The sequence below is a fragment of the Manis javanica genome, chromosome 18 (assembly GCF_040802235.1).
Source record: "Manis javanica isolate MJ-LG chromosome 18, MJ_LKY, whole genome shotgun sequence".
Classification (NCBI taxonomy): Eukaryota; Metazoa; Chordata; class Mammalia; order Pholidota; family Manidae; genus Manis; species Manis javanica.
In genome coordinates, this window is record NC_133173.1 from 1,552,134 (window position 1) to 1,569,958 (window position 17,825).

Genomic DNA, 17,825 nt, shown 5'->3' on the forward strand with positions numbered 1-17,825 from the left:
CGCCCGCGTGTGGCTCTGCCCGCACCGTGATAGGCACGTGCAGCTTCCCCCAGGTGCTCCCTGAATGCAGCCGATGCTGGTGGGGGTGGAGGGGTGAGGACAGGCTCCCTAAAGGAGGAGCTGGCCGGGTCTTTGCGTCTCAGCTGCACCCCTGGCTGTGCGTTTTCCAGGCCGATGGCCACTCAGCCAAGGTGGGCCTAGGCATCCCCTGGGAGCCAGGGCTTTGCCTCCAGTCCCCTCCTGTGGCCGGCAGACCCTTCCAGCCCTCACCCCTGGGGGACACGAAGGGAAGAGCAAGGGCCGTCCCGGTGTCGGGGAGAGGCTGCAGCCCCAGGACCCTTTGCTGGAGTAAAGCAGACCCTCCGCATTCCCTGCTGGTAAGTGAAAGCCGCTGGTCCTGTCGGCTTAGCCACGCTGGGCCTCTTGGCCTGCTTCCCAGGAAGCCTCCGGAAGAGACCCACGGGTCGTCCTGTGGAGGATGCCCTGGGGGCCCAGGGAGGCTGACAAGGGTCTGGAAAATGCCCCTGGATCCTGAGGCACAATCAGGAAGCCGGAGTTATGGCCTCTTGCAAGGGGATTTGGGGCGTGCTGCGGCCTGCCCCCAAGCTCTGCTGGCATCTGTTTCCATCAGGGAGTGGTGGCATCGGGTTCTAATGTCCCGACACAGTCACCAGAGCTGAGCGGAACCAGGCCCCCGCAGCCCTGTGTTTTCAATTAGTCTCTCCTCTTTCTCCTTGCCAGGCCTGCAGGCAAGGCAGCCCCCAAGAAGGGCAGTTCTGGCTTCTTCCCTGCAACCCTTTCGCGATTGTCCCCTTCCTTTCGTATGTTTTCCATAATGACAAGGACTATTTTGTAAGCCATCTTTGCTTGGACCAAAGGGCTGAGCATGTAGCCCTAAAGCGTTGCCAGCGTCCCACACCAGAGTCCCTGCCATCCCCCCGGGAGGGCCACGGCCTCAGGAATCGAGGCTCCCTCTGCAAAAACTTACTTTTAAAAACAGACGGTACTCATCAAAACACTGCTGCCGGCAGTCTGCTGGGATTAGCGTGGTTTCCACCAAGGAATCTGATCCCTCGGCTCTCCGCAGTCCCACCTGCAGACAGCTTGGTCACGCCTGAGGGAGGCACACAATATTGCATCTGGTCCTGGAGGTTCCAGGTGTTTGTGCCCTGGAAGATGCCCAGGCAGAGGGCCGGCCTTTGCTGGGACAGCTTTCCTGTGTTGGAAGAGAATATGGGCCAGAGCGGGAACTGGGTTTGTGTTCTAAGAATCCACACAGACTGTGGCAATGCTGGGGGAAAACTAATACGAGAAGCTTATACAGAGCAGAGAACAGGAGGGGAGGCAAGCCGGGGCTGGAACGGGGGTGACTGGCTCCTCCCCTAGGCTTGGGGTGAGGCAAAGACAGTTTCAAAAGGCACTTGGCCCTGGAATGTCACTATTTTGCATAACTTGCATCAGTAGCATCAGAAGGAAAAGCAACTATTCCAGAAGGATTTTTTTTTTTTAAGTAGAAAGAGGAATCTATTCATTTGCCTAAGTGAATGGACAGTTTGGCTTCAGGTGTAGCTAGATCTGGGTGCTCATATTATGTCACCCAGTCTCATTTTTCTCACTCTTTCTGTTCTCCTTCCTTTCTCTCCTCTTCTTTCTCTTGACCACCCCCCCAGCCTCTGCGCATTCCATCCCCCTGTGCAGGCCCCACTCCCAGGCACGGTGGTCCCCAGTGCATCCATGTTTATAGCCCCCCTGCTTAGCACCAGTGAAAGCCCTGAAAAGTTTTAACACAAAACTTTGATGACATTTCAGGTTTTCAAATGCTGAATGGATGCCTGCTGGCTGTGACCATCCACACGCACACACAGGCACACACACATGACCATCTCAGTGAGCTCCGCATGCACTGTGGGGAGTCTGAGCAACACGCAGAGAGATCTGGACACGTTAATATGGATGGGGGCATTGGTGTTGAGAGTTCCTGGTTCTGGGAAATTGAGTTGGCAGAATGCAAAGGAACTCCTGTTTTGGGAGACAGTGGGAGGAAGACAGGCATTTACAATTCAGATTTGAAAGGTGATATCTGGAATTAAAGGGAAGAAATGAGACCAAAAAAACATTCTAGAAGCTTGAATTCCATTTATTCTTCTGTCAGTGGAGCTGAGCAGTGACTGGTATTGAAAAACACAATCTTCTTTTAAGAAGAGGGGACTCTGTGGACTGTCTGTTGGTCAGTCTCTGCTTTTCCTAATTCAGTACTGGGTGTGCACGCACAGCACACGGTGGGCCAAGGGCCGCGCGCAGTTCGTTGTTCCAGCAGCAGGTTCTGTTCTGTGGCTTGGGCCTGAGTCACAGCTTTGCTGGAGGGGCCCCTCTCACCACCTGCTGGAGGAGACTGAACTCATGGGTGGTGCCCCCGGGCAAAGCAGAGCTGCACTCGCTGGGCTGAGAGCGGTGCTGGTGGCCTGATGGGTGAAGCCGGCTGTGGGGCCCTCAGTGGGGGTGGGTGATGGGGAAGGAGCCCCGAGGCTGGGCTGCTCTACTGGCTGGGCTGACCTGGGGCCCAGCAGATGGCGCACAGGCCTATGAGGTGCCCGCTGTGCACAAGCGCTCTGGTGAGCCTGGCCCACGCTGCCCTGCTCGCTTATGCCCACCCAAGGCCAGACTCCAGCCTGGGCCACGGGCTCTCCCTCTGTGGACTGGGGACACTGGTGGGAAGTGTCGTGGTGGGCTCCAGGACCTCCAGGGTCTCTATGGAGACGCTACAGGAGTCACCCGGGGCGGTAGAGGGGCCAGGCAGGCGCAGCTTCATCCCATCCCCGGCTGACCTGCCCTGTAGACCAGGGGTCCCTGGAAAGGTTTGTTTAAGAAGAGCTTTTAGGTTTAATGACCTCACAGAGTGTAGGTCCACCTGATCTCTGAGATCCCTCCTGTGACTCTGACCCCGGCTCTTCTGCTAGCGCCTTCCGTGGCTCTGGGCTTGCATTCCCCTTCTCTGGGCCTCAGTGTCCCTGTCTGTAGAATGAAGGTTTGGGTAAGGGAAGCCCAGGGCTCCACAAGCCCACGAGGAGGGGTGGAAAGCCCTTGGGTTCACTGAACCCCATTTAGCTAGTGCCACCGAGGCGCGGTCTCCCATCTGTCCTGTGTTGCTGGGTCCAGGCGCCTGTCCGCGGCTCCGTCCCAGGACTCTCGCGAAGCTCCCTTGTCAGTAGCAAGGCACATGGCTTATGCATTCCCTCCTTGCTCCAGGGACCCGCGCAGTGGCGGCCAAGCCCAGCGCGGTCACCGCCCGTCGGCCGCGCGCCAGAGACCAGGAGAGGAAGAGCTCCGCGTCTTCCCTGAGGATGGACCCGCACGGCCGTTCTGGGAGGAGAAAACCTACGAAACCCCGGTCCATCTCGCGGGCCCTGATCCTCTGTGGCGCCAAGACCAGTGACGATGGCTCCAGCCCGGACGAGAGATGTCCTGACCCCTTCGGGGCCGCCCTGGGCCCGGGCGAGGGGGGCGGCCTCCACGCAGCTGCGCCCCTGGCAGGCCCGCGGGAGGCCGGGCCCAGCAGCGCTCCTGGCCCAGCGCCGGCCTCCGAGGCTGCTCGGCTGTCAGCCGCTGGGGGCGACCGGGGCAAGGGCTGCAGGCGGGCGTTCTTCCTGAAGGTACGCCCGGGGGCGCGGGGGCCGGAGGGGCGCTGGGGTTTCGGTGCCCTGAGGAAGGCAGAGTTCTCATTCTGAGCGCAGGAGGAAGGCGGGCGAGGCCCGCCGGAACGGTAACCGGGCATGTAAGTAGTCCGTCGGGCTCAGGGGAGGTGCGGCAGGACGCTGTGCCGGCCGCGGGAAACTGAGTCAGGCCTCTGCTGGGAATGCGGCCGCCAGAGTCGGTGTACCGGGAGGTCTTGAGCCGCCGGCATGGAATCAGCCCTGTGGAGAACCCGACAGAACCAGCCGGGCGGGCCGGGCAGGGCAGGCGTGCGGACGAGCGAGTCTGCCCCTGAGCGCCGAGGGGGGACGTCTGCAGGGTGCCCTACTGGTCCCAACAGTGTGGGTGCAGAAGGCGGCTGCCCCTGAATGGGCGGAGGGGAGACTAGGGTCTGCCAAGAGTCAGAACGATCTCTATTCTAAGACCGTGTTCCAACTTTGGGTGTCACGGTGCTGTGGAAGTCGCGAGGTGCCCGGGACAGAGGCGACGAAGGCGTTTTGCTCCCAAGTTATTCTGTCAAGTGCGGCCTTCAGCCTTCCATCAGCGGCAGGACTTCCCAAGGGCCCAGGCAGCTCTGGCCCCGGAGCCAGGGCTCACGCGGTGACGGGCCAGCCCCGAGGGGTTTCCCCCACACTTGGCTGCCGGGACCCCCCCATCCCGGCACAGGCCCACAACTGACGACAGCAGGTAGGGAGCCTGTCCTGTACCCTCAGAGGGGGTCAGTGCGTACGACAACCTGTCCCCTCGAGGAGGAGCATCGTCGCTGACCACGTGTATGTTAAATGATGTCACGTGATGTTCTGTGACAGGTCGGCAGGCCCCAGAGAGGGGAAGCCCAGCCCAGTAATCCTCAGACACAGGCAGAGTCCTCAAGGGCCCCCCTGCCTGGCTGCTCTGTCACCCACCATGTGACATCTGTTGATATACCCTGAGATGGACAGAAGGTGGGACCAGCGGCCAGTGGGTTTGGGGGGCCTGGCCAGGCTCCTGATTTACCCCGAATGACGTGACACATATACCATCCATCAACGGACAGTCAAATCTATTCATGACAATATCAACTTATCTGGATTCGAGCTCAGATAATTGAAGTTCAGAAATGCTTTTGAGGTTCTGGCAGATTGTTAGAACAAATCATTCACTCATGTCCATCTAACTTCCTGAGCCCCAATTAGGTGCATGTGCCGGGCACTGTGGAGACCCACTTCTGCTCTCAGGGAAATTGTCTAAAGTGGACTAAAAACATACTCCAAGAGGGCTGTAGGGGCTCAAAAGGAAGGCGCCCACCCTGGGTACTCAGTAAATACTCATGGACACTGCCCTGCCTTGGACACTGTCCTAGGGGCGGGGCCAGATGGCCTGGGGCCTCCCCTCCAGCCTGTACTCTGGTGGGCAATTCAGATGTTAGTGGCCCGAGGGATGGGGCGGCACTACAGAGCGAAGCATAAGCCGGGTAAGGGGCTGCCCTTGTGGGGAAGATCGTTAGGGAGCTCTCCTAGAGAAGTGGCATCCGAGCAAAGACCAGAGTGAATGAAGCAGAGGGAGTCATGTGCACACCTGGAAAAGCACTGCAGGCAGCGGGAAAATCACCTGCAAAGGCATGGAGAAAAGAGTGCCCCGTGGCGCATCAGAGAGAGCAGGCACAGGGTGACAGGGGCCGGGAGAATGGAGGAGGAGGCGGGGGCAGCGGGGGCGGAGAGCCTGGGCCAGACTTTGGGCTTGATTCTGAGAGGGATGGGAAAACGCTGGAAGACCGAGCCGCGGAGCCACAGGATCCCTGCAAGGGGCGCCCTGGCTGCGAGCAGGGTGTGGAGGGCAGGGCGAGGGCTCGGGGGCTGGGACAAGGCCCAGGCCGAAGCCGCGCAGTCTGGACCAAGATGGTCACCATAGAGGCCCTGGAACTGGTCAGGGTGGGGCTTTATTTTCAAGGCAGACCTGCAGGACTTGATGAGGGACATGGAGGGGGGATGAAGGGCCATTGTGGTGGCAAGCGGTGATCTGGCCCACCCCAGGGAGAGGCGATGGTGCTCTCAGCTGGGAGACGCTTGGGGCTGGGAAGACATCAGGAGAAGGTGAGCTGTTCCCGGCGGGGGGGTCAGCATTTGACTCAGCAGAGGCGGGACTTCATCAGCAAAGAGAGGGGGTGCGGGAGTGTGTGGTGGCTGTGTGGGGCCACCGTGCACAGCAGAGGGCCCGGCTCTCTGGGGCACCTGCCCAGCCGCTGGGGGCTGCACACCTGGGGAAAGCCAAACGAATGGCACAGGGGCAGAAAGTGGCAATGAATCAAGGACAGCATCACTTTTCTCATCTCTGTGCACATGTTTCATGTATGCACCATACTTTGGTTTACAAGGTGTTTGCACAGCTCTTAGCTCATTGTCCCCTTGTCATCAGTATTTGCATATAAGAAAATTCACCTAAAACAGTAACTGTGCACATAGTGATTGTTTAATAATACTCACAGTAATTTCTTTTTAGGAGGGAGACACTGACTGTACTCGGTAATGAAGGCATGAGTTGCCAGCATTCGTCAAGTGCCTTCAATGTGCCTGGCAGTGTGTAAGAGGTGTGGTTTTGTGATGCTCACAGGCGAGTGATGCAGACATGACAGACTGCTCCTACTTCAGGGCATGGGTGCAGATGTGCAAGGGAAACCACGGGCACCCTGAGGAGGGATGCCCGCCTTTATTTGGAGGAGGTGACTTGGGAGCGGGAAACCCGAGATGTGCGGATCACAGTGAGCAGCGCAGAGGGGCAGGGGGGCACAGGCAGCGTGGGGAGGGGAGGGCCCCATGCTGGAAAGATGGCTCTTTGCTGAGGATGGGGAAGGGACAGCGTACACAGTCGAGCCAAAGCTGAGGCGGGGGTGCCACGGGATGGTGCAGGGGTTTGGCCTTCTTTCTCTTTTTAAGGACACAGGTGATCTCTGGCTGTCCACACATGAGCCCTGAGCAGGCGAGGCCTCCGGTTGTCTGGGCAGGTCCTGTGTCAAATGTGCCAGGGACACCCTGGCCCCCATCCTGGCCTGTACCCTGCCCTGTACCCATGCGTGACTCAACTGGCCCAGAGGCACCCCCCACCTTCAGAGATGCCATGGTTACACTGAGCTCAAAACAACATGTGGACAGAGGCCCTGTGACATCAGTCCCTCCTCTAGAAACGCCTAATAGGAAAATCAGAGAGCAAGTCAGATGGTCAGCCCGCTGACAAGAAGCCTTGGGCGATGAGCCACCCTGGGTGGAGTGATCGCCGTGAGGAGCCGTGCCGAAGCCGGCCGGACGCTGCACCAGGGCGAGTGAGCTCTGAACCCGTTGTGCAGCAGGCCAACGCTGGGATGTCCTCTGCAGGGGTCCCCCGCCCCGTCGGGGGCAAAGTCAGACACCCTAACTAAACAACAGTCTGTCAGGCCTAGGCCTTCGGAAAGAGGAAACGCCCAGAGTCCAGACCCGCTGTCCCTTTTCCAATGGAAAGAGCATTTGATAATGAATGCCCTGTGGGAGGCGAGCTCGGTGGGGGCGGATGCCTGCCCGGACTGCCCCTCTCTCCTTCTCCTGTTGCTGCAGACCCGGGCAAAGCCCCCGCCCTGAGCTACCCTCTGGGGATAACAAAGCTCATCTGACACAATCCTCCCTCAGGGAGCTTGCTGTGTGGAGAAGGGGACGGGGTGGGCGTCATCAGTCCTGTCCCTTGTCCTCTCCTCTGCGCTACAGCTCTGCCTGTCCAGTCCTCTCGTGGAAGGAGTCCCACGCACAGCATCACTGAGCCTTTCATGTCCCGGAGATTGTACAGCGCTAGGACTTACGCCCTTCATGACCGACCTTCCCTAGCAGCGAGTGGGGCCAGCAAGATTACTGTGAAATCTTGTTTTTCTAAGGGATCTGTTTTCAGCACACACAACCTCCCGTGGGCATTTTTGGGTAATCACAGCTCTGTTTCTTCCGCCTAGTTTTGATACAATTCCCCTCTATTTCACGGGCCGGGGCCCGCAGTACAACGCTGATAGTAGGCATCCTCGTCTCATTCCTAATTTCAGGGGGAAAGTTTCATTATTTTGCGAGTAAGTGTAATATTTGCTGCAGTTTTTTGTAGATTGTCTTCACTGGATTGAGGAGGTTTCCCTGTTTGCAGTTGGAAAGAAGTTTTTGTTTTTCCCCTCATGAATTGTTGAGTTTTATCACATGATTATTTTTCTACATTTACTGAGAGAATCATATGGATTGTTCTACTTTATTTTCATTAATGTGATGAATTACATTGACTGCTTTGAATAGACAACAGTGCATACCTGGAATAAATTCAACTTAGTTATGCTCTCTTATCCTTTTAATATAACCGTGCATTTGATATGATAATACCTTTGCCATTTGTGCTTGTGAGAGAAATTAACTTAAAATTTTCCTTTCTTGTAATGTCATTGATGGGTTTTTGGGTCATGGGTATGTCTGCCTTATGAAATGAGTTAGGGAGTATTTCCTCTTTTCCATCCTCTGGAATAGTTTGACAAATACCAGTGTTACACTTTTTTAAATGGTTGGAAGAATCCACCTATGAGCCATCTGTGCCTGGATATTTCTTTGTGGAAAGGTTTTAAATTACCCCTGAATCTATTTAATAGATACAGGAATATTCAGATTTTAAATTTCTTATGTATCAGTTTTGTTAAGATGCCTTTTTGTTCTAAGAATTTTTTCATCTGAGTTTCTGAATTTATTGGCATAAAGTTGCTCATAAAATCGTACTGCATTTTGTGGGAATTTTATTTAGATAATTGTAGATTCACACGATGTTGTGAAGAATAATGCAGAGGGGCCCTGTGTATGTTCTCCTAGTTTCCCCCAAAGGGAATAACATTTGCAAAACTGTATTATGATATCATAGCTGGGGTGTTGACATTGATAAGCTCCCTCATCTTATTCGGATTTCTCCAACTTTATTCATAATTGTGTGTGTGTGTGTGTGTGTGTGTGTGCACATTTCACCTTTTAGATATTGATAGGAGCTGTGGTGTTTACTTTCCATTCCCTATATTGATACTGTGTCTAATTTTAAAAATTAATCTGCCATTCCAAGGTATATCAATTTTATATCTTCTCAAAGAACCAGTTTTCAATGTTGAATTTCTCTGTCTCCAATTATTACTATTTAACTGTTCTCTGCTCTTATTATTCCTTCTTCTACATTCTTTAGGTCTGATTTTTGGTACTTTTTATCCAATTAGAGATGAAAGCTTGGATTATTGATTTTCAGCTTTTGTGTTTTTTTTTCCTATCTTAAGGCTGTAAGTTGTCTTCACATTTAGTAGCTTCATCCAGCTATTTTGATATTCCATACTTTCATTATTTTTAGATAGATATATAGATGAATGTAGGTATGCATTTTTCTATTGTGATTTCTTGTGTGACTCATGGTTTATTTAGAAGTGCATTGTTCAATTTCCAGGCAGTTAAGGATTTTCTAGTTCTTTTTTTTCTGTTTCTTTCTACTGATTCCTACGTTGATTATTCTGTATCCAGAGAACAGAATGTGAATAATTTTAATTAGTGGACATTTGTTGAGACAGCATATATATATATTGTCATTGGATGCAGTGTTCAGCATACGCTATTAAGTCAATTCAACAATCACATTTTTAAGATCTTTTTTATCGTTAGTGGTTCCATTTCCGTAGTAGTTACTGGGGGATGTGTGTTAAAGTCTCCATTTATTATTGTAGGTCTGTTTCTCTTTTATTTTTGTCAGTTTTCGCTTTGTATACTTTTAAGCTATATTTTTACCTGAATAGACATTTAGAATTAAAAAATATTTTCCTGGTGGATTAGCACCTTTATGATTTTGAAGTATCCCTTTTTTGTCTAGTGACGATCTTTGCTGAAAAAATTACCTGATATTAGTGTAGCTCAGCCCACTGCCCCCTGGTTAGTGTTTGTATTGTGTTTCTCCTTTTCTCTATCTTCAGCCTGTGTTCATTTAAGGAATATCTCATGTAAACAGCAGGAGGTTATTTTTCTTCCATCTTGCAATCTTTATCTCATAGTAACAGTGGGCACTGACATTTGATGTCATTCAAATGTGTTTGGGTCTGTCTCAGTCTCCTATTGTTTGGTTTCACATTGTCCCAAAATCATTATGATCCATTCTTGGGTTTTAAATATAAGTAGAACTGAAACGCATGACAGAAAGGGCAAGTGTAAATGGAGTTGTGTGTCCTTAGGTCTTAGTATTGTCTGAGAACAAGTTTTTACATTCGGTTTTCCCTCTCTTCCTGCCCTCTTTTAGATTCACATATTATTTTACAACTCCATTTCTCCTTCCATTAGCTGGTTACTTGTTCATTTTTTTACTGCTCTTTTAACCATTCAAACATACAGCATATGTTTCTAATGCATTAGTCTCATATACATCAATACTTTAACCAGTTCTCAGACAATACCAAGACCTGGGAACACACACCTCCATTTACACCTGCCCACTTTTGGGGATATTATTGTCAGGCGTTTCAATTCTACTTACTTTTAAACCCAAGAATGGATTATAATTATTGTTCCCCGTGGAGTCCATGTTCACTTACATCAGTTCACCTGTCTGCCCATCCCAGGATCCTTCACTCCTCCCCACACTTCTGTGTCTCTCACTGGGATCATTTTCCTTCTGCCCAACACAGGTCTGCCTCTCACACAGGCAGGACCTGGGGCAGCAGGGCACATGGAGAGCCACATGCCGGACGTCTAAATACTTGAGTTACAAATCAAGGTAAAATATGTTCAGAAATGTATGTACTGACCTCCTTCCTCGATGAATATACCTTTGTGAGAACTTGGATCACCAAGGTCAACTAAGCTGTGGGGTGGCTCAGGTGTGCCACCGGCCATGCCCCCCTTTCCCCACTGCCCCCAGCACTGCCCTGTGTGCGAGCATCCGGCCTCCTGCAGTCCCCTCGTCACCTGCCCTCCCCACCTCCCAGCAAATGCTGCCCTGGCGCCCGTCCAGCCTAGGGCTGCACCAGGGGAGTGAGTGGCTCCTGGTAGGATGGACTCAAGGGAGAGATGGGGCCAGGACAGACCTCCCTCGGTGCGATCTGGTGCACCACACCTGACTTTTCTCAGTTTCTCTCTAGTTAGATATCAGCAGATCACCAAATAGGCCCGAAGCTCTGTGCTCACTCACTGTGTAGCTGGTGGGGTTTTATGGTCTTGAGCGAGGTTGGGACCTGCACCCGGTAAAGGCTGTATAAATATCTGTGGAAAGATGTCTGCGTAAGTGAGTATAGGGAGGCACCCATAAAGCAGGGAGTCTTGGGATCAGCTCGAGCTCGCGCAGGTTTTGTGAGCCTGCCCATGGGCTCACACTGGCCCTTGCTCTGGGCCTTCCCCCTGGACACGTCATTCGGCTGGGAGCCTGTCCCTGAACACCCAGTCTGGGACAGCATAGCAGCTGTGGAGCCCAGACGCTGCAAGGCCCTCCCCCTGGGGCTGCCTTCTAAAAGGGTGCAAAATACTTGGATTCACATGGGAACGGCCTCCGTAGTATGGAAAATCCTGCTTGTTCCAAACTGAAAATGTTGGTGAGGCGAAGTCACACTCATGGAACATGACTCAGGATGTGAGGAGGCTAGACAGCCGCCCGAGGCCCTGGCATGTGCTGTGGGTGCACGGAGGGTGGTCAGGGCCCCCCACGAGCAGACAAGTCCTCGTTCCGCTGCCTGTGAGCAGCTCAGCCTGTGGCTTTGAGGCTCAAGCTGCCTTGGCAAGTGGGAAACCCAATCCCTTGGCCTCTTGCCTTTCCTGCCACGGAAGGGCAGCATGCGGAGGCTGAGAGCCACCCCAGGGAGGGAAGCTAGGGGCTCCCGGACTCCCATGGAGCCAGCCAGGTGGCCGCCAGGACGGGGAGGGAGGTGAGGGTGGTCCCCGTGCAGGCGGCCCACAGGTAGGATCAATGTGCGCCTGTACAACTGCCCCCCCCACCCCCAGTCTCCTCCTGGTTTCCAGGTGCCGTTTCCATTGTCAAAAGACATTTGGAGCTAATTACCTGGAAGCTGGTCTTTCGATCTTATTGGTGTGGGAGGGCGCCATTTGGTCAGTGAAAAGGGGTTTGGTGCAAAGAAGCAGAAAACAGAGAAATTGGGGAGAAGCAGCCGAACCGTGTACCTGCCCAGCCCTGCTCCTCGGTGTCCCAAGAGACTCTGTGACCGGCTGCGGAAGGGTTTCTGTGGTGGCTGCTTCAGAATCCTTGTCAGGCAATTCTGACGTCTGACTCATCTCAGTATTGGCATTAGGTGTCTTTTCAATTCGTATGAGACCTCCCGGTTCTTAATGTTCCAAGTGACTTGGACATTTTCCTTATTGTGTTAGGAGTGTCTTGATGTGATTTAAACCATCTGTTTTCGCAGGAGACCTCCTGCAGGTCTAGCGTGCAGTTCTGGGCTACCATGGTGGGTTTTTGTAAGGACATTTCAGTTTTCAGAGCCTTGCAGGGCTGTTCTCGTCCACTTCTTTTCTCTGGCGCTGCTGGAGGTCTCACTTCATCCCTGCAGTTCTGCCTGCTGGGGTGGAAGGGGCCTCTCTGGCCTGCCTGGTATCACCTGCGACCATCTGCTGCTCGGGGTGGAGCTCTGCAGAAGCTGCTGGGCCCGGTCCCTCTCGCACTGGTGGAAGGCAGGAATCTGGGGTGGTCAGCTGAAGCTGCCCCTCCCGCCTGTCCCCTGGTTATGGCAGGGGGACCGGGTCGGCCTGAAGACTCGCTCACCTCCACTGCCGCCGTAGGCTGGGCCACCTGCTGATGTCCTAGCTGCCGAGCAGGGGCTGCGACACCTGCCAGAGTTTGCTGTCCCTGAGTGGGCATTCGGGCAGCCTGATGGTGCCCTGGCTGTGGGCAGGGGCTGTCCAGCCCCTCGTATGAGTACACAGTAGCTAAAACCTCAGGACCCACCATAGGGTCACCCTCAGGTCCGGAGGTCCCTGGCCGTTCAGCCTTCTCTTTCTGGCTCTCAGAATCCTTTTACTGCTATCTGTTCACTGATCTCCAGCGTGTTCAGTTGTGCTCAGCAAGAAAGAGGACCGCGAGCCGAGGCCATCTTGTCCTGGAGCTGAAGTCTCGGTTCTTGTCCTGGAGCTGAAGTCTCGGTTCTTGTCCTGGAGCTGAAGTCTCGGTTCTTGTCCTGGAACTGAAGTCTCGGTTCACACGTTTGAGCAGATGTCTTTGCTTATCTCCTTTCTGGTATAAAGGCTTTTTCCCCTTGTCAGGTGTCTGAATTTACTAGCCTTGTCCAATGGCTACACCCCGTTAGCTACGCTGTGGAATATGTTGGCTGTGTTTGGGATTACTTGTTTTTTGAATGATTTGTAGAACTTGCTGTTAAAACCATCTGGCACCAGTGCTTTCCTCATGGACATATTTTAAACTGCCCAGTGTCTTGATTTTTATAGGCCTATGAAAGTTTCCTAACTTAGCTTGTCTTGATTTTGTAAGGTTTAATTTTCTCAGAATTTTCCCATTTTATCTAATTGTTCAAATATATTCTGTAGAGTTGTTTATAATATCCTCTTCTCTCTCTAGTCTGGATTGCATCTCTACTTATGTCTCCTTTTTATCTTTCATGTTACTCGTATTTCTCTCCTTTTGTTTTCTCGATTAATCTTGCTGGAGTTTCATCAGTATTTTAAAATATTCATCACAGAACCAATTTTTAAATGTCAGTCCCTCTATTGTATATTTTATAAATTTTACTCTTACCTTTATTACTGTCTCTTTTCTTTTCTTTAATGATTACCTGAATGTTACGGTCCGTGTTTTTTGTAATGTAAGCCTTTAAGGTGATAACTTTTCCTATATGTCTTCTTTACCATTAGCTGAATTTCCAAGATTGATATATAGATTTTTATTATCATTCAGTTTGAAATGCTTTCAAATTTCCAATATAATATCTTTTTTCACCCATGACCTATTTAGAAGTGTGATTCTTAATTTTTCAACATAGGGGTAGTTTCCAGTTAATCTTTAAAAAAAAACTTTTTAGTTCGAAATAATTACAGATTCACAGAAATCTGCATCCAGTACAGACAGTATACCCTTTGCCCAGTGTTCCCAGTGGGTACATCTTACTTAACTATATAGTATAACATCAAAACCAGAAATTTTATATTAGTACAATGTATGTGTTGTTTTACATTATTTTATTACATGTGCAGATCTGTGCAACCACCGCCTCAGTCAAGATACAGACCTGCTCCGTGAGCACAGGGTCTCCCCAGTGCTGCCTTCACACCAGCCTTATGCCCCCTACCCTGTGGCAACAGCGAATCTGTTTTCTGTCTCTCCAGTTATCTTTTTAAAAATGTTTTGTAATTAATTAATTGTGTTGTTGTCAGGAAATGTGGTGTTATTTCAGTTCATTGAAATTGTTGAGAATTATTTGATGACCCTGTAGGTGACTTTTGGGGAGTAAACATTTTGTTCATGTTTGAGTAGAAGTTGTCTTCTGCTCCTGAATCATGCTGTATACCTTGTGATTTTTATCTGCTGGATCTGACAACTTCCTAAGGAGTAGGTTAAACATCTTCCACTCTGTTTTCCTTATAGTTATGTCAGTATTTTGAGGCTGTGTTATAAGGTGCAAACTTGGAATCATTATATCTTCTTCATGACTTGAAGCAGTTACCATTATGCAGTGACTTTACCTCTATTAATTCTTTTTTTTGAAATCTGTGTCTATAAAGTGGCACCAGCTTTACTTTGATCAGCATTTGTCTGTTTTCTCTTTTTACTCTTCATTCCTTTGTTTTCAACTACACACATATGCACATATGTACATATATATGGTACTTTAAAATTTTTTTCTACTCCTACATTTGAGATGGACCATTCTTCAGTGGGTTTATGGTTGGATTCCAAAAGTCAATCCATAACAACAGAGCATCAAACTATGGGTGGCAAAAACCGATAGGTCTGTAAGGAGAGAGAGATGAGTCCACTATCATAGATGTCTCACCAAAGAAGGAAAATACGCACATGAAAAAATGCTCCACATCGTAAGTCATCAAAGCAATGAAATCGAAAACAACGATACCACTACACACCCATTCGAATGGCCAAAATCTGAAACACTGACCCAACAAATGCTGGTGAGGACGTGGAGCCGCAGAAGCTCTTGTTCATGGATGGTGGGAATGTAAAATGGTGCATCCATGTTGGAAGACAGTTTGGTGGTTTCTTAAAGACTAAACATATTCTTACCATATGATCCAGTAATTGGGCTCTTTGGTATGTACCCAAAGGAGCTGGCAGCATGTCCACTTAAAAAACTGCACACAGATGTTCGTAGCTTTCTCTGTAATTCCCCAAACTTGGAAGCAACCAAGATGTGCCTCGTAGGTGAGTGTGTAAATAAATGGTGGTATATGCAGAAAATGGAATATAATTCAGTGCTACAAACAAGTGACCTATCAAGCCATGAAAAGACATGGAGGAACTTTAAATGCATATAATTAAGTGAAAGAAGCCAATTTGAAAAGGTGCGTGCTGTCTGATTCCAGCTAGATGACATTCTAGAAAAGGCAAAACTACAAAGATGATACAGAATTCAGGGGTTGCTGGGGGTGGGGTGGGTGGACAGATGAATAGGCAGATCGCAAATGAATCCTCAAGGCAGTGAAAATACTCTGCATGACATTACAGTGATGGAGATTTGTCATTATACATCTGCCCAGAACCGTAGGGTGGACAACACCGAGAGTCACCGTAAAGCCAACTATGGACTTGGGACAATTATGGTCTGTCCATGTAGGTTCATCCTTGGTAAAAAATTTGCCCTCTGGTGAGTGACACTGATGATGGGGGAGGCTATGCATGCGGGGATGGGGGTGATTTCATTACAAACTTAAAACTGCTCCAAAAAATTCTTTTTATTTTAAAAAATAAAATGCTTAAAAAAATTTTAAGTAAATCCATCCTGACAATCCATGTCCTTTAGATGGATCCTATATATTCTTAAATTATGGACATGTGTGTGTATACAATTATTTCATTTTAGATATTTATGCTACTTTTCCTGTTTTTTTTCCCTCTGGTTTCTTGTCTTTCTATTGATTAAATTTTTCTCATTCCTTTTTCCTCCTCTGTCGGTTCTGCTTAGAACTCTATTCCTGTTATTTGATGGTTATCCTGGACATCTGGGCATACACATTCAGGTTTTCAAAATGCAAAATTGATCAGTTTTGTACTATTCCTTCTGGATAGTACAAAAACCATGGAATATTTTCACCCCTCTGTACTCTCTCCTAATTAGTATCCCATTATTTTCAGGTAATTTAGATCTATTTTTAATTTGTAAAAACACAAGACATTACTATGATTTTTGTTTAGATTTATCCAAATATCTGTTTTTCTTCTTTATCAACATAGTTTATATCAGAGGTCATCAATCTGTAATAATTTATCTTCCTCCTAAATACTTTTTTTTTCCCTACAAAATTTCCTTAGTGGGGATGTGCTGGAGACAAACTCCTTCAGGTTTTCTATCTGAAAAAGCTTTTATTTTCCTCACTCTTTAAAGATACTTCAGCTCGTATACAATTCTATGTTGATAGCTGTTTTTTCTCTTTCCATATTGAATTCATCACTTCACCACTGTTTGACTTACACAACTGCAGTGGAGATGAGAGCTTTCAATTCAACTGTTGCTCATTTGTGGACAGTCCGTCTTCTCTCTGGCTGCCTTTAAGATCTATGTGCTTTGATGTTATGTAGTTTCACTAAGAACCAAGTGATAACTTCATCTTATTTGGAATCTGTTGGGTTTCATGAATCTGTGGACCGATGTCTTTCATCAAGACAGTAAAATCCTCAGACATTACCCCATGCGGAATGAATCTCTGATCATTTCTATTCCCTCTAGGTATTCTCACTCTATCTTACTGCTGCTCAGTCTCTTTTTAATATTTTCCATTTCTTTTTTATTGCCATCTGGCTACATGTTTTTCAGATCTATATTTCAATTTTCTTGTCTTCTCTTCCATGCCATGTGATCCACTGTTCATCTGTGCAATCCATGTATTTACTTTTTAATATTAATAATTGTGTTTTTCTATTCTTGGTTCTTCTTCAAGTCTGCCGAGAAACATTCATAGTTTGTTCTTAAAATTTCCAATCATTTATTTACTTAAGAAAGTAAGTCTATTTGCTTTGTATCTGTGTCTGTCAACGTGATGTCTTTGCAGGTCTGATTTTGGTGTGTATTGCCCCCTCCAGTTTTCTGTCAGGATGCTTTATTCCAGAGGTACCAACAGTGTGTGTGTCGTGTGTGCGTGTGTTTAGTTTTTAGTTTTTAAAACATTTTCCCCTGAGGGCTCAGAAGTTCTGTAACTTTCTCTGGGGGAATCTTTACCACCTAGGTTAAAGCTGGTTCCTCCAGAGAAGATTCAAATTTGCTTCTCCCAAGTGGTTGGGACGCCACCAGCCTGGAACCATTTTAAACTAAATTCTTGTCTAGAGGTTTTTCAAACATCCATGTGGTATGAATTAGGGTTGCCAGCCTTGTGAGGCCGTCTGGTAATTGTTAATCTTCAGCGAATCAGGAAGGATTTCCCCCTTCCCTCCAGGGCCATTTCCACACTGACAATTTTCATGCAGTTTCTGAGGATAGGATGGATTTATTTCCAGTCCACATTTAAAATAAGGATGTAATTAGTGGGGGCTCCATCTTTATGCATGAGGGGTGTCCTGTTACACTCTTCATCATGAGAAGGAACTGGGACTTCCTCTTTGCGCCTGACATCCCATAACACTAAAGATGATGAAGTTTAAGTTCAGCCAGTTTATAATATGATCTCAGTGCAACAGCTAGCTTCTGGGCTTGCTTAGTTCTTGGGAAAGTTGTGTGGTGCAGACTTTATTTACTTTTTGGCCTCTGAGTATTCCTTACTCATTTGCTATTTCACTGGCATATTCACATCCCATCCAACACTTTTACTTATTTTTAGCAGAAGGATCAAAGAAACTAGTTCATCATCCTGCTAGAAACAGTCTCCTGCATTGCATCCTCAATCATTTCCCAAACTTTGTTTTCTATTTCTAATGATATGATGATCTTTGTACACACATCTTTGTGTATTTTGTCCAATAGTTTCCTGTAATAAATTTCT

At 48.9% G+C, this 17,825-nt stretch overlaps 1 protein-coding gene across 6 annotated transcripts in view; it reads left to right on the top strand.

The window, feature by feature from the left end:
• Positions 1-17,825, top strand: part of IL16 (interleukin 16) — a 79,104-nt gene that overhangs the window by 19,882 nt on the left and 41,397 nt on the right. For 3 of the 6 annotated variants that reach the window (XM_037013540.2, XM_037013543.2, XM_037013541.2), the window contains exon 2: positions 3,247-3,650. The exons of 2 other annotated variants lie outside the window; for them this stretch is intronic. In XM_037013540.2, the coding sequence (XP_036869435.2) occupies positions 3,247-3,650 (404 nt within the window). Of the gene's footprint in view, positions 1-3,246; positions 3,651-6,500; positions 6,986-7,400; positions 7,608-17,825 lie in introns of those variants that run through there. One more of the 6 variants, XM_073227115.1, reaches the window with a different exon arrangement.